Source organism: Pleurodeles waltl, chromosome 9 (assembly GCF_031143425.1).
Source record: "Pleurodeles waltl isolate 20211129_DDA chromosome 9, aPleWal1.hap1.20221129, whole genome shotgun sequence".
In the NCBI taxonomy this organism is placed as follows: Eukaryota; Metazoa; Chordata; class Amphibia; order Caudata; family Salamandridae; genus Pleurodeles; species Pleurodeles waltl.
Window position 1 is genome coordinate 463445188 of NC_090448.1, and position 20298 is coordinate 463465485.

Genomic DNA, 20298 nt, shown 5'->3' on the forward strand with positions numbered 1-20298 from the left:
TGTTGCAGGTATGTAGTGCATGCGCTCACTCCGCCCACTTCAATCACTTCCTGGTTTGTGAGTAGGACGAGAGTGACACCTTTTTTATTCGACTCACTTTCCTTCATGTGACAAGGTTACTTGATTTCTTTTTTGCTTCACACTGATTTCTTTGAACTGCTTTAACATAAGATGTCGCCGAAAATATTAATACACTCACCTGATGAGTCATTTCATTTTATCTGAAGATTAATGCGCGCCGTGGAGGTTAACGGGGTCCACAGCGGATTTCCCCTTATGCACAGAAACACTGCCTCCCACCGCTCTTCTTTTACTTATTAACTATAGACAGCCCTTTGGAGGGGTGGGTCGTTTAAGACAGTTTTAGGAGGATCACGGATTTCATCTTTCCTTGGAGGGTAGCAAAGCGTCTTCCACCGTTTGTTGTTCAGGCATGACTGAAAATGTGGGTCCGAATGAAATCAAAGCCATTTGTGTTTCTTTTCCAAGCTTACAAGTGCAGTGGCATCATTTATGGGGCATATTCACGTTTTGTGTTCACAAAATAGTATTAACATGTGCCATTAATACGCTCTTACGCGAAAAATATTTCCTCTGTGGTGAAAAAAAATATTAAAAGTGCTTTGCAGCAATGTGAGACTTTTTTTGCATGGGCAAATGTAAACTATGTAGAAATTATGGACCTGATTACGACCTTGGTGGATGGGATACTTCATCACAAACGTGACAGATATCCCACCCGCGGTTTTACAAGTTCCATAGGATGTAATGGAACTTGTAACATGGCGGATGGGATACTTCGTCACAAACCGGCGGATGGGATATCCGTCCCATTTGTGACTGAGTATCCCATCCGCAAGGGTCGTAATCAGGCCCTTTGTTTTTTTTTTTTGTTACACATTGCCATGCTACCAATTAGATGTGGGCTGGTCACTGAAGGAGCGAGCCAGATGCCAGGTTCTAGCTCAGCTCAAGGTACTTTTGAACCTTAAAGCCCCAGGCAAGTCCAGCCACCCCACTATGCATCATGAGGTAATGGTCAGTCCAGTTCAGCCATTGGCTGTCTTCCGTGTCAGTTGTGGTATGCTGCCCTTTCGCAAGGAGCAGATCCCACACAAAGCTGTTCCCTTCAATCCCAGGGATTACTGCAGTAACGTGTACTTATTTGAACCCAAATAAATATTTTTCCCTTCAGACGTTTTTTTTAAGCCTGATGAGAGCCCAGTAGCTTCCCCAACAATAAAGCTATGCAAAAACCATGAGCGAACAAAATAGGAATTACCAAAATGGGTGGGGGCTAACACCAGACCTGTTGAATTTGCCAAACCTTGTTTGAATTTCTGCACCCAATTGTAGATGTAATCCCATTGGTGTAGATTTTACAATATTGGTACAATTTTGACCCCTAATGTTCAATTTGCATACCAAGCCATTTGCATTTGAAGATGGGTCAGTTAAGGATCTTCATTCAGGTTTATGGGGAAGTTTGAGTCACACATTCCATGGCTGCAGACGTAAGTCATTCTTTCTTTCTGATTGCTCTCAGTAGCTGGCAGGATTTTTTAGAGAGTTAAAAGCTTGTTGCTGACTAATGCAGCAAGTGCAAAATCCCAACATGACCCACACAGCATTTCATGCTTATCACTCTGAGTGCCAATAAATGTAGTTCTTGTAGCACCTGTTATTTGTGGTGTTTAGAAACGGCTGAAATGCTGTATAAGGCACAATATAAAAAAAAACAAATATTGTGCATAGGTGATGTACAAAAACACTTTAGCAGAAACTGTGTGTGTTGAACAATATTCTTACCTTGACCCGATTCCATCTAATGCCAGTGTGCTGTATACAACAAAACACCGATTTTTTTTAAAGATAATGATATATTCATTAATCACCTATATTGTTATTATATGTCCTTTATATGGCACATAAGCATTGAAGTTTAAGACTGTCCATCTGTTCCTACATCTCTTCATTGTTGCTAGCCATCATCAGGGGACACAAAATCAAAGGTCCAGACTCGCCACACACACCCTTGTTTTACTGCCGCACGGTGCAACTCCCAGCTATTTTGTAAATGTGGCTCTCTTGTCAGAGTTGCTTGATTTCACAACAAAGCCCAGTGACTGCTAAGGCTTTCTTCAATTAATTGGTGCCACACCCGGTTGACATTGCTCCAGTATATTATTTCAGGTGCTCCCACACACAGTAATTATGTTGAAGGTCACAGACTGCCATGTGCTCGCAAAACAACCTGGCAGGCTTTAGTGAAAAGTGACACAACTGGTTAGGCAAACTAGGTCAACTATTGTCTTGTTCCTGAAATGTATATCCCAAAACCAAACAGTCCTAATAAAAGCATCTGAAAAACATGTGACTAGAACAAAGCTGAGTTCTGAATTATGGTAACTGTAGTATTGCTAGGGAACATACACTGTCGTTGGAGAGGACTGAGACACTTACTTAAAGAAAGGTTTTTTTTAAGCTTTCGTGTTCTCTCCAAATTTTTAGTGATTGAACATAAGTAGGACAAATTAATTGGGCGACATCACGTTGCAGGACAAATGACTAGCAATTTCCAGAAAAATAGAGGGCAAGGATGATATTACGAAGAAAAGGTTTATGCACCTGCTACTGACGCAAATTGTGGACAGGGATTGTAAAAATTCAGAACAAAGGGTCAAACTCCAGAATAAAATTTCAGGACAAAAGGTGCATTATCTGAACCCATCTGCAGGTGTCAAGCAATAATTTATATATAAGTAAATAGATGAATGACACCAGTACAAGTTAAAATAGGTTTATGCTGTTTGGTTTTTACAAAACCTAGCAGTACTGGCCAAACACATGTAACTGGCTTGCTTAAAGATGAAAAACCTAGCACACGTGCATATACCCCTCATCCTTGTTTCCCAGATCCACTCTCTTTTATGAACATTTAATCGAGGGCTACACACACCTGGCATAAACTTGGGTGCTAGGGATTAGAAGGTTCTCCCTCCCCATGGTAACCTGCCAGAGCAAGCACAGAGCAAGTAAGCTCCATCAATGAAATGATCAGGTAGCCACAACAACGGGTAACTGCTAACCAGGAAACCTGAGCCAGATAGCTTACTAACAGAAAAAGGTGCAGAAGTTGACTCACCAACAATCGAACATATCTAGATAATAGCCAACTGGGATATACAGACCAGGCCCCACCTATGTTAAATTCAATATAGGGAAACCACCAATGAAAAAATGCATATCAGGTATCCCACCAAAAGTAAAACACATCCCAGAAACCAGCCAACAGCGAGGCATATGCCAGAGACCTTTTCAACGGGTTAATACATGCGAGGAAAACTTATTCAGAGAAGAAGCTCATGGTAGCCAACCAGGAAGGAAATGTGTGCTGGGAAGCTCTCCCCCAGGGTCACAAGTGATGTGCCACCTGTGCATAACACATAGAACACACACTATAACTCCCACCACGCTCAAAATAGCCGTTTGGAAGAGATACAGAAGTCCAACAAAGGTTACATTACACTCATGAATTCTATTGCAGAATGCATGTAAGTCTGCATATACCTAGCATTTCCACTTGAAAATGGTGAATAGCAAAAAAAGAAGAGTTACACCTAGGTGTAGAACTAGATTTACATGTCAGTAAATCTGCACATGTATATTTACCTTTGTGAATGTGCCTGTTCTTGTAGGTACTTTAATAAACATTCTTCACATTCGTTTCAGACAACTTTTAGCATAATTTTAGTGCAACAATGAAATAATCATTGGTTCGTTCACCAATGTCCTATGATGGAAGGGTGAACCTACAGTATTGTTCCTACATCTAACATCAGTGTCTTTTGAGTATCTGGTCTCTACAAAAACAAGAAGATGGCATGCAGTAAGTAGTATCTGGAAGCCCAAATCTTAAGCTGGGAACCCTTAATTTTTGTGAAAAAAATAATGTTTGATTTTCAAGAAACAACGGGAACTAATACATTAATTTAAAACATTTTATGCTGACCTATAAATATAATTCTGTATTTTAGGTAAAGATCTGAAGGCACTATTGGATGGAAACAAGTTTCTTGAAGCATGCAAACATGTAAATGAGCAGGAGAAAAGCAATTCCGTTGATGCAGAATCATGTTACAAAGAAATAGCGAACTGTATGTGGAAAGTAGTTGAAGTGTTCCTTTCTGACAGTCTCCATTCGCAGGATGCCTTAAAACAGGTGGCTGAAGCTGTGAAGTGGGGGACAAACATGCACAGAGATTCTCTGGAAAAGAGCTTTGACTCCGAATGTACCGTGAGGTGGAGTCACAAAGAATGGGAAGCGCAACTGGAGAGCTGCCTCATAAAAGCAATGAAAACAGCCATTCCTTCATTTCCTTCAGGTGACAGAACACTGAGTGAACATTTAAGTGACCTTGAAATCATCATTAATTCCAAAGTTGGGGAACATGGACCTTTCCTCAAAGAAGTCGGACTTCTCGTAATCTACATAAAATGCTTTGATCTTTGCATTCTTGATCATCTTGAAGCTGTTCTAAAAGATTGCCATGAGTATGAAAAATGTGCTTTACTTTACCTATGGGTTACCAAACATTACAAAAGGTAAGTCCTACTGAATAGAACTGATAGACTGATTGTTCAGTTCACTATGTTTGCATCCCTGCAGTTGCGCTCCTACATAAAAGGAGATATATGGTGAGATGGCACTGCAGAGAGATTTTAAGCCCAGGGCTCCCGCCTCCCAACAGGCCTCCTGGGAATGTGATATTTCTCTCTCTCTAGTTCACTTCTCTCTAGTTCTCTATCATAAACTCTCCTCCTCCCTCTGCCTACCTACAATCCTGACCGACTCTCTCTATTCACTATCTCATTGCGGATTTATGGAGCCCTGGGCAATTTCTCTTTCAGCTGTTTTTGTGCGGCATTGTTTCTACAAGTTTAATTTATAATTCCGTATAATTTGGCATCATAGGGGCTTGAATTAACACAAAATGGGCAAAATGGGTAATGAAATTCATTTGTTTCTGAACCTGGGCCCCAAAATCAGTCCTGCATTGAGCCACAAAAAAACTTAAGATCAGACTATGCTAAGGAATGTATTTTTACAAAAAAAGTGGTGGATTTTGCTTTTCTTTTTTGAATTTTGCTTGTTAATGAAAAGAGCATAGTATATGAAAGTTTGTGCTGTAGTTGGGACAAAATCAGTGGAAACTCAGAGATAACGTGTCAGAGCCCATAGACAGTCTCTTCTGACACCTACAACCATGTTACATTTTATGAACTGTGATGATATAAAAAAACACACTTTCTTCACAACAACCGGAATGAATGTTCTGACTTTCAATCTAAAATATTCTATGTAGCTTGGATTCCATTGTTTTAAATGTTTGTAGTGTCTTTTACTTGACAGTAACTGCAATTCAAGGACGTAGGTTTTACTCACAAAAACATTTTTGAGTATGTAAAGTTGTACTCTTGTAGTACTTCTGTAGGTACTCTTACACGTCTTTCTGAATTAACTCCAAAACGTCTAAAATGGGAATAAAATGGGGCTATTCATTCACATTTAGTGCAATTAGAACAGGCTGTGCATTATGTGGGCTTTATTTAATAGAGAGTTGGACATTTTGGGGCCAAGTCTAAAGGCAAAAAAGAAAGTATTTCTGCAGTACTGCTTGCTGTAATCATAAATGCTTTTGGAAATTAGCTCATACTTTTAATTAAATGATTCTAAAATTCTGGATAGCTATAAAACTGTGCATATAAATCAGTAAAAGGTAGCCTCACCTGTCACTATTTTAGAGTTACATTCAGCGCATAACCCTCCTGTCAAGTACACTCTACATTCAGGGGCTCATTTGGAAGTAGGTAGCGATGGTGAGAGTGGTATGAATATCTAGTCATTTGACGATCGGTTGGGTTTCTTTGATACGAAAATAATAAAATGATGATACTGGAAGGAGGCATTATGTGACTCAACACCTCCCAGTGATTATCAGAGGTGTTCTTTGCAGCATTTTGCTTCGGGATAAAGACTGCAAAAACATCAGCAGTAGCAGTATTACTGGTATTATTTCCAAATTAGAAGCTGGAGGTCCTTAAAACGGAGAAAATGGCTACCAGTAATGGTGTTTCTGCTATATTTACTGGACCATATTTTAATCAGAGTTGCTTGTCCAATCATGAATTCTAGAGAGCAGGTTACGTAAACCAGCACTAAGATTAATATTAAGCTTAATATTATTGTGATGCATCATATAATGTGTCCAGTGCAGTACTGTAATTTGGTCTATATTACCTCATTTGTGGGTTGGTGGTGCCCCTATGCACACACTTATATCTTTTGCTTCTAATTACATTAGTGCTTCTCTGTCAAGTCATCTATTTTGGTCGACTCATCCTCCCCACCAGCCAAAAAAGGATCAACTGTGAGCTGGACGGTTCTCTCTTTGGCTGGTGCTGTGGCACCAGGTGGCAACATTTTGATGTGGATGGTGAGGCCTCTCTTGACCCATTAAATTGATGGAACTGTGATTTATAGCCCACGTTGGGAGAAGAAGTACAGTAGTGCTGGGTCCGTTTTCAGAGAGGGTACTGGTCACTGCAATTAGTTTACTAAAACCACAGTATTCTGGAATGAGTGGGTATAGGATATTATAAAAAAGCCTAAAGTGGAAGAGTCGATTAAAATACCCATGCACGTGGTGTGCAGAATGTAATTACTGTCAGTTAGTCATTAAGTCAGTCAGTGGGTGCGGAGGTGGTCTCTTTGACATGTTTTGTAATAATGGCCTGAATTCGTGTATATTCAGTACACATCTTACAAACTATACTGTAAAAAGTGTTGTATTATTAGCCATGCTAATGCAGGTCATTTAAAATTAGCACATTTTCCATTCATATGGCACCCCAGAGCTAGGTCTTAATTGTTTTCCACAGTTTTTAATGGTCTCCTGTATTGTCAGCTCAGCTAAGGATCTCATTTAGTCATCCAATTCTCAGCACTATAAATAGTTTCCTTCCTGCATTGTTCCTTTTTCCTTCAGAGACAAATGACTCAACCTTTGCTTTAAAATTTTAACCTGACATTTTTAGTAATAAACTCTTTTTCTACAAACATTTTGGAGCAATTTTCCAAAAATAATACGTTTTCCCCTAAAGGTTTCTCGTTTTTTTAATTACATGCATTAATTTTATCCAAACTCCAAACTTTAGCTTGTGATCTTGTAGCTGAAAATTGACAGCTATAGCTCTTCAATGCCAACTGTTTATTTTTTGTAAATACGGTATTTGCCCACCCAAAAATCATCTTTCTTTAACCTGAAACCTACACAAGTCATATAATGAGTCAATTATAGGATTCAAGATTCCCCTTTTGGATGGAGGTGCTACATAGTATAGGTGTACATCTCCCTTACAATTGAAAATGGCTTTCTATACGAGAAAGCATTCTGGAATTACTTAACATGGGTGAGAGTGTAGCACATCTCCATGTGGGGTAAACGTAGCCACCAGGCAACCATGACAGCATGTGCTCTCAATTTACGTCAGGTCCCATCCCAAATTAATGTTTTAATCTGTAACATGCAGAATATCATTGGGACCTATTTACAAGGATGCAGTACCAGTGGTTGGCCATGTGTGGTGCTAGATTTACTCTGTGCCTGGAGTACATTGACTACTGTTTTCAGTCATTTTTTCTGTAGTTTGTGACTAGGGATAGGATTAGTTTTCTGCGGGTGAGTGTTTGTATTTGGATGCCCTTCCCAAACCATCCCTTAACCAGGCCACTTAGGTGTAAGTATTCCCCATTTTTCGACCACTCTCCTATCCCTCCCACATATACTGTTAAAATTTAGACCTACAAGTACAGATATCTCCACACACATGGCAGATACATATGTGTAGAAAAGATAGATGTTTGTGAATAACAACGTGTAAAAAAGTCCTTCTTTTTTGCCCTGGTCACCCCCCAAACATTTTAGACAGATACTGGTGGTAACTGACTCTTGGCTGTGCCCAAGGTACTTCTTACCAGTCCCAGGGCCAGTGCTCTGTGTAAAGTGGATATGCAAATTAGGCCAATTATAATTGGTAGTATCAACCTACCTATAAGTCCCTAGTATATGGTAGAGCATGTAGGGTTAGGGACCCCAGCATAGATAGTGCACCCATAAGTGCACTGCTGAGGTGCCCAGTGTCATTTTAAAGGCAGGCCTGCCTTGCTGGCTGCGTTTATACTAAAGTTATATGCAAATTCCACTTTGGAATTAAAAGTACTTCCAAATTCTTAAACTACCTTATTTTTACATATAAATCACCCCTAAGGTGTGCCCTAAGTGCCCCTAGGGCTGGGTGCTATGTAACTATAAGCAGGGATCTTATAACAATTGTTTTATAAACCATGGTGAGATAAAATGGGCAAATTCGTTTTTCCCTCACTGTAGTGAATAGGCTCAGTAGGCTAAAATGGGGAGACTTTATTTTACTTAATAGAGTCCCAAATAGGAGCCAGATAATTTAAGTAAACTGATTATTATATCTGACTGTTATAATAAATCCTACACCTTGTCATTGCTGGATTTAATATAACTAGTTCACAGAAAGAGGTTTAGAACTATACATGAAAGTTGCCAACTTCAGCTTTGTAGTGCCCTTCTCTGATTGGCCAGCCTCTGGCAGCCTGGCCACGCTGCATTGATGAGGTGTGAAGTGGCCTGGGCTGAACACAAAGAAAGTGCCTGAGGGAGAAGATTTGCCTCAGCAGATGATGAAACAGGATGGGCGGAGAGCAGCCAAACTGGCTTCAAAGGAGGGATGGACATTTGGAGTAGCTCAGGCCCTCCCCCATTTACTGCAACCCCGGACAACCAAGTGGCCTCTTGATTAGATTAGGAGAGGGCAGGAGAGGGGTGTGTTAAGGATTTGTAGCCACACCAGGGCTCAGCCAGACCTAGCCTCCAAAATTCAGTTTCAACCATGTTGGATTTTCAAAGAGTGCTGCACCTTGATTTTTGCCACACTTCCCAGGAAGTGGTCATCCAAAGGGGTAGTGGCCTGCATATGATTGGACAGTTGCCCCCCTTGCTTTTCACCTCAGGAGCAAGGATAAATATGGGCAAGCTGCAGCCACACTTCAAATCCCTACAAGGAACAACATCAGAAGAAGAAGGACTGCCCTGCTGGACCCCTGACCTGCACTTGGACACTGCACTCTGTAGGACTGCACCACCAGCTGCAAACTTGGGCTTCACCACAAACATGACTGTATCTGGCTTCAAAGGGTTCAAGAAGGGGCTCCCTGCTGGCTACAGGTAATAGATAGCTAACCAGAGTCCCCTGCATCAAATCCTGAAGAAACTGACCAGCTGACCATTGTCCAGTGTTCATTTTGGAATTTGAGCCAGGTGCATTCTGGGAGTTGGAACCCTCCCCTCAAGGAGCAACTCAGAGCTTCTGGATCCTTGGGGTGAGCTGTGGACTCCTAAAGGGCCTTCAAATACCTTCTGGAAGAAGGGCCTGAAGTTTGGAGAAAATTGGAGAACTTTTGGTAAAAAGCTCCATAAAGGGACTGACCCGCTGTTGTGAGTCAAACTGGCTTATATCGAACGGGTCCTGGCATAACTTACAGGTTTGTCCCGCTGAAAAGCTCCGGAGCCCCAGACTTCTAGGATTTCCTAGAAAGGTAATACGATGATATGATGAAAAATCAGCTTGCTGTGGTGGGTCGTCCGACGTTGGAGAAACAAAGCTCCAAAAAAGTGACAAAGTCTGTACGTAAAAAGATGACTGGGAATTCCCGTGCAGCGTATCTAAGGATGGCTCCAGGGACTTCTGATCAAGATTCAGCTTTGGCCCGGATGAAGATTTCCCTCCTGAAAAATTGTCTAAGTCTGAAGGTACAATTCTTCACCGAGGTCTCCTGCGATGCGTATCCGAAGAGTGCTCGAGAGAGGTCAGATCGGATTGGTGACTTCGTCCCCCTGAAGAATATCTTCAAGAAAAAGACTAAGGGGGTCATTCGGACGGGCCAACGACCGCGGGAGCACCACCAACTGGCTGGCGGTGCTCCCATGGGCATTCTGACCGCGGCGGTACAGCCGCGGTCAGAAACGGAAAACCGGCGGTGTCCCGCCGGTTTCCCGCTGCCCTGGGGAATCCTCCATGGCGGCGCTGCAGGCAGCACCGCCATGGGGATTCCGACCCCCTTACCGCCAGCCTGGCTCTGGCGGTCTTGACCGCCAGAACCTGGCTGGCAGTAACGGGTGTCGCGGGGCCCCTGGGGCCCCTTGCAGTGCCCATGCCACTGGCATGGGCACTGCAGGGGCCCCCTAACAGGGCCCCACTAAGATTTTCAGTGTCTGCATAGCAGACACTGAAAATCGCGACGGGTGCAACTGCACCCGTCGCACCCTTCCCACTCCGCCGGCTCCATTCGGAGCCGGTTTCCTTGTGGGAAGGGGTTTCCCGCTGGGCGGGCGGCCTTCTGGCAGTCGCCCGCCAGCCCAGCCGGAAACTCAGAATAACCGCGGAGGTCTTTTGACCGTGCAGCGGTATTCTGGCGGTTCCCGTTTCTCAGAATGACCCCCTAAGTCCGAAGGTAAACTTTTGACCGAGGCCTCACGCATGCTGTAGCCGAGCAGGGCTCCATCACTGTCAGCCTTAAACTTTGACTTTACCCCGGTCGAGGTGCGACCAGATATCACGAATGGCTCTTTTAGTTTCTAAGCACTAAAAACATTAATTCTTTAAAAAATCATTTCCCCAGTTCCCCTTATCCAATTTTATTCGTTTTGGTGTCAAATTAAAGATAAAAAATATTTCCTATTTCTATAAATTGGTTTGTAATACTTGAAGACTTTACACACTTAGGGGGTCATTACAACCCCACGGTGGCGGTCGGACCACCGCCAATGTGGTGGTCCAGCTGCCACATTACGACTGTGGCGGTAGTACCACGGTCGGACCACAAGCACTGCCAAATGATGAGTTTTCGGCGGCCTGGCGGTGCTGGCGGTCCTGATCCGCCAGGGCAGCGCCGCAAGCAGAGCTGCCCTGGGGATTATGAGTCCCTTCTCCGCCAACGATCACATGGCAGTAGCACCACCATGTAAAGGATGGCAGAGACGTGGTGCAGGGGCACCCCCTTGCCAGCCCTGTCGCAATGTTCACTGTCTACTTTGCAGACAGTGAATATCGCAATGGATGCTGAGCCACCCTACGCACTACAGCATTGCCGCCGGCTCTATTAGAGCTAGAGAAAATGCTGTAGGCCGTTTCCCGCTGTGCCCGCGGGCGGAAATACCATTTATGCCGCCTGCTGACCCAGCGGGAAACTGTTAATGGGGCCTGCAGAAAGGCGCCCACACTTGTGGCAACCTGTCTGTCGGGACTATGGCGGACAGACTTTTCTATCTGCTGAAGTCATAATGACCTCCTTTGTCCACTAAGATAAATCTTGTTGCTCGTTGCAAATCTACTAAGGGTAGAGCTGGGTTTAATTTATTGAGACCCAACTGGACCTACGTGAGGGTTAGTGGCCTATTGCTAGGTGTAGGTATTTACCTGCCCTTACCAGTAGTCCACTTTCCAACACAAAGGGCTTACTGTTTCTTGGTGTGTGCACGTACCAACCGAAACCCCTTCCTTACCTTACCTTACCCTAACCCCTTCAAACTCCTTTCTAGACCCATCCCATGTAGTAGTAAGTATTCCCAATTTTCCAGCGACTTCCATGTCCCTCCCACATTTACTACTAAAACACAGCCATATGTATGTGCATTACTGCTAAACATAGCACAAAATGCAGTTTGTGAAAAGGCTCCAGTGTTTTTGCACAGGAGATTGTAGGAGGCTGGACTGGTTTGTAGTGGGTACCAAAGGTTCTTACACCTTATACCTTGTCCAGTTATCACTTATTAGTGAAATGTAGACAGTGTCTAGAAGCCAGGTTATCTAAGGGTAGTGTGGATGAGCAGCCAAGGCCTAATCAGGAGACATGCAAAGCTCATGCAATACCACTGTAGTCACACAGTACTCACACACATGAAAGAAACTACTCAGTGTTACAAAAATAAAGGTAGTTTATTTTGGTGACACAAATGCCAAAAATACTATAGAGACTATACTCCTCTAGGAGGTAAGTAATACACAAATTAAATACACTAGTATGCAGAAATAGCTGTAAAAACAGTTACAAAACAGTGCAAATAATGACAATCACAATAGTTAGAAATGTGCCAGGGGAACACAAACCATATACTAAAAAAGTGGGATATGAAAGTCGGTTTCCCACGTAGGCAAGTGTAGTGTGTAGACGGGCGCTGGGAGTATTATAAAACACTAAAGGTAAGTAATAGAACCCACCCAATAGCCCAGGAAAGCAGGAGTAAATCACAATCACTTTCCTAGAACACACAAGAACACGAGAAAGAAGAATATGCAAGAACCAGAAGAGGCTGCAAGACACCAATGACGGATTCCTGGACCTGAAGACCTGTGGAAGAAGGGGACCAAGTCCAGGAAGCACTGAATAGTCCAGGGAGAACAGGAGCCCCTGCTATCCCGGATGAAGGTGCAAAAGAAGAACCACCGGTTGAAGAACAACAGTCAGTACTGCACCCACGAAAAGGGAGGGAAGATGGATACAGGATCCTGGTTGGTGCAGATGATGTCCCACGCCGGATGTATGATTGCAGTCTGGTTTGCGTCGCTGGATTTTTCCAACAAGCCTTAGCACACAACCATAGCTCGTGTTACCGGAAAATGTCGCTGCCCGGGACCAGGATGGGCCTGCAGGACTCTACCCAGGAGAGGGAGTCAGAGGGGGCCCTCACTAACTCAGAGAGTCCTCAGAAGACCAGGCAGCATGCACAAGAGTCCCACATCATAGGGACAAACAATGTGCAAAAGGAGGCCCTCGCAGCACTACACACAAGGATCCCACGCCGCCGGAGAACCACTTAGGAAGCTGTGAGTTGCAGGAAGGAGTGCTGGGGGCCAGAGCTGCATGGTGCATGAAGAACTTCATGGAAGGATGCCAACAAGCCTTGGCAACTGCAAAACATGTGGTGCACGGGGGTACTGTCTTGGGTGGGGAGGCAAGCTCTTACCTCCAACAAAGTTGGACAGTTGGATGTCAGGACCATCAGGACTACTTCCATCCACCACCCGTGATGCTGGTTCCACGCACTTTGCCAGGAGAGGGGACCCAAGCCACTGGTCATCGCTGCAGAGCAGAGAGGTGCCTGCTGAAGCAGGGAAGTGACTCCTTCACTTCAAGGGTGATTCCTTCGTTCTTCTGGTGCAGGCTGAACACAGTCAATCCCTGGAGGATGCGTGACCTGGAAACAGATGCAGTTGCTGGCAGGAGCTGAAGATACAATGTTGCAGAAGTCATATTTGCTTCTTTGTTGCAGTTTGCAGAGTTCCTGGAGGGTCCAGATGCAGGTTCTTCGGTAACAAGTTGAAGTAAAGGATGCAGAGGGTTCCGGCTGGAGTCTTGTAATCCGAATCTGAAGAACCAACCAAGAGAGAGACCCTAAATAGCCATGGAAGGGGGATTGGTCAGCCTCACAGGTAAGCACCTATCAGGGGAAGGTTCTGAGATCACCTGCTGGCACTAGCCACTCAGATGCTCCCAGAGTTCCCTGCCAACTTGGAATTCAAGATGGCAACACCCAGGGACCCTCTGGAGGAGCTCTGAGCACCACCCCTGGAATGGTGATGGACAAGGGAGTGGTTATTCCCCTTTCCTTTTTCCAGTTTTGTGCCAGAGCAGGGACAGGGGGTCCCTGAGCTGGCATAGACTGGTTTATGCAAGGAGAGCACCATCTATGCCCCTCAAAGCATTTCCAGAGGCTCTGGTAGGCTACCCCTCCCAAGCCTGTAACATCTATATCCAAAGGGAGAGGGTGTAACACCCCTCTCCCAAAGGAAATCCTTTGTTCTGCCTTGCTGGGCTTGAGCTGCTCAAGCAACAAGAGGGAAGAAACCTGTCTGAGAGGTGGCAGCAGCTGGAGCTGCCTGGCAAACCCCAGAAGGCTAGAATGGCAATGCTGGGGGTCCTCTAAGGAGCCCCCAGAGTGCTTGGAATCATACAACCAATGCTTGCAAAAGCACTTGGGTATGATTCCAACATGTTTGATACTAAACATGGCCATATTCAGAGTTACCATTGTGAATCTGGACATAGGGAGTGACCTAAGTCCAGTGCACAAGTAAAATGGTGTCCCTGCACTCACGAAGTCTGGGAAAGTGGTCCTGGAGGTTTTGGGGGCACCTCTGATAGTGCCGGGGTGCCCTTACACAGGTACTCTCCACTCTGCCTTCAGGGCTGGAAGGCCTGCAATAGGGGTGACATATAAGTGACCTGGTGCAGTGTAAATGGCAGTGAAAGTATGCATGTGCCATTTCACACAGGCTGCAATGGCAGTCATGTAGAAGCCTTTGCATGGGCTCCCCATGGGTGGCACAAGAAATGCTGCAGCCCATAGGGATTTCCCTAGGTCCCTGGGTACCTAGGTACCATACACTAGGTACTTATAAGGGGGCACCAGTATGCCAATTACCTGGTTAGCAGGATCCCAGTGAACACAGTCACATGGCAAAAAGTGGGTAGTTTCCTACAGAGATCATTGCAGATATCTAATTAGAGTGTTCATTAATTAACATTTCTCACAATGGCTCCAAATCATCTTTCGTCATGTTATCTAAAACTATGTCAATCAGGAAACCCAAAACTTAGCAGAAGGAAGACAGTGATCAAAGAGACACTCCTAAAAGCCCTAAAGGGCTCTGAGCAATGAGCCGTCTTTGGTATACAATCTTACCTTTTGTTCTTGCGCTTGTGTGGTTATTCCCAGAATAGCATTGTTTTGACACACTGCTGCTCCTAGGTGCTTTGATACTAGCAGGAACAGCAACGGAGAGAATGGACAGCCCTCCCTCAAGCTTCTTGATAACCCAAAGGGACAAAACAAGAAACACATTTGACCACTATTGGATGGCCCTGATTTAACCAGTCCTGTTCTCTGATAATATCAGCTTCTGATCCCAACTGTTCTAATAACCTAGACAGATAGCCCCATTCCACCCAATCACAGGCCTTTTGGTGTCTAGGTAAACTGCTACGTTATTATCAAGATAATCTTTCACCTGCCACATAACAGAAAAGATGTTTCGCAAATACATGCTGAAAATTTAATTAAATAAACCAGTATAAAACATGCATTTGAACTGCATTTTAATAATGTTTATAAAGCTACTCTGTCAAAGAAAATCCTTGTACTTGCCAATTGAATTTTGGAAGGGTCTATTAACAAAAGAAAAATTATCTGTGAATCATAGATTCAGTAGGCCAGTGGGTCCCCAAGCAACCATAAAATAAATGAGCTCTTTAAATAAAAAAGAAGCCAAAAATGTAGGGTTTCAGATACAGGCGTTTAATGAGAATCACAGAACATTGTAAAGGAACGGGAGTGCACAAGTGCTGGGGTCCTAGATAAGGAGAAAGGAGGAGGACGACCTTTAAATGTAACAAGAATTTAACATTTTCTGGTTGAGTGAACTGATCAGTACTTTCTAGTCTCAGGAACCAAGATGTGAAAGAGAGGCTCCAGCCGTTATAGATAGGCACTATATATAGGCACAGTTAGTGTTAGCAAGTAAAAATGGCTGCAAGGATTACAGATACACTAATGTGGATCAACATTTATCATTCACAATTTGATTTTCTCCCGTGTACGATAATGATAATGCCAGCTCACCTTTAATTTCTCTTCTTCTGCACATAACAGATGGTTCAAAGTATCAACGACTCCATCAATCAATCAAATCAATCCCAAAAAAATTGTAGAGCGCGCTACTCACCCATGAGGGTCTCAAGGCGCTAGGGGGGGGGAAGTCAAGGGGGGCAGGGAGGGTCACTGATCGAAAAACCATGTCTTGAGGTTCTTTCTGAAGAGCAGGAGGTCTTTGGTTTTGCGAAGGTTGGTGGGGAGGGAATTCCAGGTTTTGGGGGCGAGGTAGGAGAAGGACCAGCCTCCTATGGTGGTGCGTTGGATGCGGGGGACTGTGGCTAGGGCTATTCGGAGGTTGCGTGTGGGAGTGTGGAAGTTCACTTTTTCATTGAGGTAGGTTGGGCCGGTGTTGTGGATGGATTTGTGTGCGTGGATGAGGATCTTGAATGTGATTCTCTTATCTATGGGGAGCCAGTGAAGGGATTTGAGGTGTGGTGAGATTCGTTCGTGGCGGGGGAGGCCAAGGACGAGGCGTGCGGCTGTGTTCTGGATTCTCTGGAGTTTGCGTTTGAGTTTGAGTGTGGTGCCGGCGTAGAGGGTGTTACCGTAGTCCAGTCTGCTGCTGATGAGTGCGTGGATGACTGTCTTCCTGGTCTCTGGGGAAGGCTTTTTTTAGAGTGTGGAGTGTGTGGAAGCAGGAGGAGGTTAGAGCATTGATTTGCTGTGTCATGGAGAGGGAGGGGTCCAGGATGATGCCGAGGTTGCGTGCGTGGTTTGCGGGGTGGGTGTGGGGCCTAGGGTGGTGGGCCACCAGGAGTCGTCCCATGTGGTTTTGTTTGGGCCGAAGATGATGATCTCGGTTTTGTTGGAGTTGAGCTTGAGGTGGATAGTGGTCATCCGGTTGGCGGTGTCGAGGATAGCAGCGTGTAGGTTGGTTTTGGCGGTGGTGGGGTTGCGGGTGAGGGAGAGGATGAGTTGGGTGTCATCTGCATAGGAGAGGATAGTGATTCCGTGTGCACGGAGGATGTTGGCTAGGGGGATCATGTAGATGTTGAAGAGTGTGGGGCTGAGGGAGGACCCTTGGGGGACTCTGCAGGTGATCTTGGTAGTGTTGGAGTGGAAGGGTGGAAGGAGGACTCTGTGTCTGGTCAGTGAGGAAGGAGGTGAGCCAGTCTAAGGCTTTGTGGTGAATTCCTATGTTGTGGAGGAGTGTGCGGAGTGTGTGGGGGCAGACGGTGTCAAAGGCTGCAGAGAGGTCTAGGAGGATGAGTGCGACGGTCCCGCCTTTGTCGACTTTGGTCCTGATGTCGTCAGTGCAGGCAATGAGGGCGGTTTCCGTGGTGTGGTTCTTGCGGAACCCGGATTGTGAGGGGTCAAGAGTGTTGTTTGCTTCGAGGAAGTGGGATAGGCGGGCGTTGACTAATTTCTCGGCAACCTTGGCAGGGAAAGGGAGGAGGGAGTTGGGGCGGTAGTTGGAGAGGATCTCCAGGTCGGCTTGGTTTTTTTTTAGGAGAGCAGTGATTTCCGAGTGCTTCCAGGGGTCTGGGTAGGTGGCGGAGTCGAAAGAGGAGTTGATTATGTTGCAGAGTATGGGGGCGATGGTTGGGCTGGCTTTGTTGTAGATGCAATGTGGGCAGGGGTCGGAGGGGGATCCGGAGTGGATGGAGTTCATGTTTTTTTGTGTGTGTGTGGTGGGGGTCCAGGTGGAGAGTGTGGCGGGGGGGTCAAGAGTGGGGGTTGGGGTGGGTGAGGGGTGTGTGTGGTGGGTGTGTGGGGTATGAAGCTGTTGTGTATGTCTAGGATTTTGTGGTGGAAGTGGTTGGAAAGCGCGTCACATAGGTGCTGTGTGTGAGGGGTCTATGTTGCTGGCTTTGGGATTGGCAAGTTCATTAATGATGGTGAAGAGTTCTTTGCTGTTTTGAGAGTTGTTGTCAAGGTGTGTCTTGTAGTGATCTCTTTTGGCGGTGTGTATGAGTTGGTGATGGGTGCAAATGGTGGTTTTGAGGGTGGAGAAGTTGGTTGTAGAGGGTTCTAGACGCCAAATGTTCTCAGCTTGGCGGCATTTGCGCTTGGAGTCTTGGAGTTTAGAGGTGAACCATGGGGCGTTCTTGATGTTGCGGGTGGCGATGTGTTTTCTGAGGGGGGCTAGTGTGTCTGCGCAGGTGGTGATCCATTTGGAGAGGTTGTGTGCTCCGGTGTTGAGGTCGTTGGCGTGAGGGGGTGTTATGGGCCAGTTGGGAGTTTAGTCGTTCTGTGGGGATCTTGTCCCACATGCAGTAGGGTGTGATGTGTTGATGGTAGTGTGTGGTTGGTTTGGTGAAGGAGAAGTGGATGCAGTGGTGGTCAGTCCAGAGGAGTTCGGTGGTGTGGTTGTAGACTATGTGTTGGCTTGCGGTGAAAATTGCGTCAAGCGTGTGTCCTGCTGAGTGGGTGGGTGCGGTGACCAGTTGTTTGAGTCCGAGATTGGTGGCGTTGTCTATGAGGGAGGTAGAGTTGTGGTCTTGTAGGTTTTCTAAGTGAAAGTTGAAATCACTGAGGAGGATGTAGTCTGTGGAGGTGAGGGCGTGCGAGCTGATGGTGTCGGCGATGGTGTCGCAGAAGGCGGGGCGTGGTCCTGGTGGTCTGTAGATAAATGTACCTCTGAGGGTAGAGTTGTTGTTGATGTGGATCAGGAAATGCATGTGTTCTGTGTTGTTGATAATGTCTTGGGAGCTGGTGGTGACTTTGATGGTGTCCCTGTGTAGGCTGGCGATGCCACCACCTGGCCTGTTGAGGCGGTCTTTGCGTTGGAGTTTGTATCCCTTGGGGGTGGCGATGGCTATGTCGGGTTCCGAGGAGGGGTTGGTCCAGGTTTCTGTGAGGAAGGCGATGTCAGGTGAGTGTGATGTGATGAGGTCCCAGAGTTCTATGGCATGTTTGTGAAGGGAGCGGGTGTTGAGGAGCAGGCAGTTGAGGAGGTTGTGGTGGGTGGTGTTGGTGTGGTGCGTGAGGGTGTTGTTGCGGGGTGTGTTCTGGTTGTGGGCTGGTGTGCAGCGGTGTTGGTTGGTGGGGGCAGAGCGGGTGAGTCCTGCGTTGGGGGTGTTGTGTTTGTTGAGGGTGGGGTTGCTATGGTTGGTGTGTGGTGTGAGGGATGAGGAGCAGGAGAAATGACAGGTGTGGCAGGTGAAGGGGATATGAGTGTGTGTGTGGGGCTAGATGGGGTGCACGTGGGGCAGGGGCCTGGGTTGAGAGAGTGGAAGGTGAGGGGGGAGTAGGTGCGTCTGAGAGGGCCAGGGGGACTGGCGCTGGGTGCGGTCTTGACGCAGAGGGGCGCAGACGGGCTTGCCTTTGGCGCGAGCGGCATGCCCACTGCGCGGCCGAGAGAGTGGGAGTGGCAGCTGGGAGGAGGGAGGGCTTGTCGAATGGGAAGGCTGGGGGGTGGGGCTGCAGGGGAAGGCAGCGGCGGGAAAAGGAATTAAAAATACAGAGTGGAGGTGGGGGGAGGCGGAAGGGGCCGCAGGGGACGCAGCGGCGGGAAAAAGGAAGACTAAGACGGTGAGGAGGTGGGGGGAGGCGGGAGGGGCCGCAGGGGACGTAGCGGCGGGAAAAAGGAAGACTAAGACGGTGAGGAGGTGGGGGGAGGCGGGAGGGGCCGCAGGGGCCGCAGCAGCGGGAAAAGGAATAGAAAATACGGAGTGGAGGTGACGCGGATGGCGGAGTGGGGAGCGACCTGCCTGCAGAAGCAGGGTCAAGGGTTGCTCCCTTGTTACTGCGCCACGGCTGCCATAAGAGGAGGGGAGGGTGGGAGTGGCTGCTGGGAGGAGGGAGGGCTTGTCGAATGGGAAGGCTGGGGGATGGGGCCGCAGGGGAAGGCAGCGGCAGGAAAAGGAATAGAAAATACAGAGTGGAGGTGGGGGGAGGCGGGAGGGGCCGCAGGGGACGCAGCGGTGGGAAAAAGGAAGACTAAGACGGTGAGGAGGTGGGGGAGGCGGGAGGGGCCGCAGGGGACGCAGCGGCGGGAAAAGGAATAGAAAATAAGGGGTGGAGGTGGCGCGGATGGCGGAGCGGGGAGCGACCTGCCTGCAGAAGCAGGGTCAAGGGTTGCACCCTGTTGCCACGCCGCGGCTGCCATAAGAGGAGGGGAGGGCGGGAGTGGCAGCTGGGAGGAGGGAGGGCTTGTCGAATGGGAAGGTTGGGACCACAGGGGAAGGCAGCGGCGGGAAAAGGAATAGAAAATACGGAGTGGAGGTGGGAGGGGCCACAGGGGACGCAGCGGCGGGAAAAAGGAAGACTAAGACGGTGAGGAGGTGGGAGGAGTAGGCGTGAGGGGCCGCAGGGGACGCAGCGGTGGGAAAAAGGAAGACTAAGACGGTGAGGAAGTGGGGGGAGGCGGGACGGGCCACAGGGGACGCAGCTGCGGGAAAAGGAATAGAAAATATGGAGTGGAGGTGGCGGGGATGGCGGAGCGGGGAGCGACCTGCCTGCAGAAGCAGGGTCAAGGGTTGCACCCTGTTACCACGCCGCGGCTGCCATAAGAGGAGGGGAGGGTGGGAGTGGCAGCTGGGAGGAGGGAGGA

At 47.0% G+C, this 20298-nt stretch overlaps 1 protein-coding gene across 1 annotated transcript in view; it reads left to right on the top strand.

Moving 5' to 3' along the window:
- Positions 1-20298, top strand: part of LOC138259689 (uncharacterized) — a 106738-nt gene that overhangs the window by 55213 nt on the left and 31227 nt on the right. Inside the window, exon 2 of the mRNA XM_069207578.1 lies at positions 4038-4605. Within this exon, the coding sequence (XP_069063679.1) occupies positions 4038-4605 (568 nt within the window). The remainder of the gene's footprint in view (positions 1-4037; positions 4606-20298) is intronic.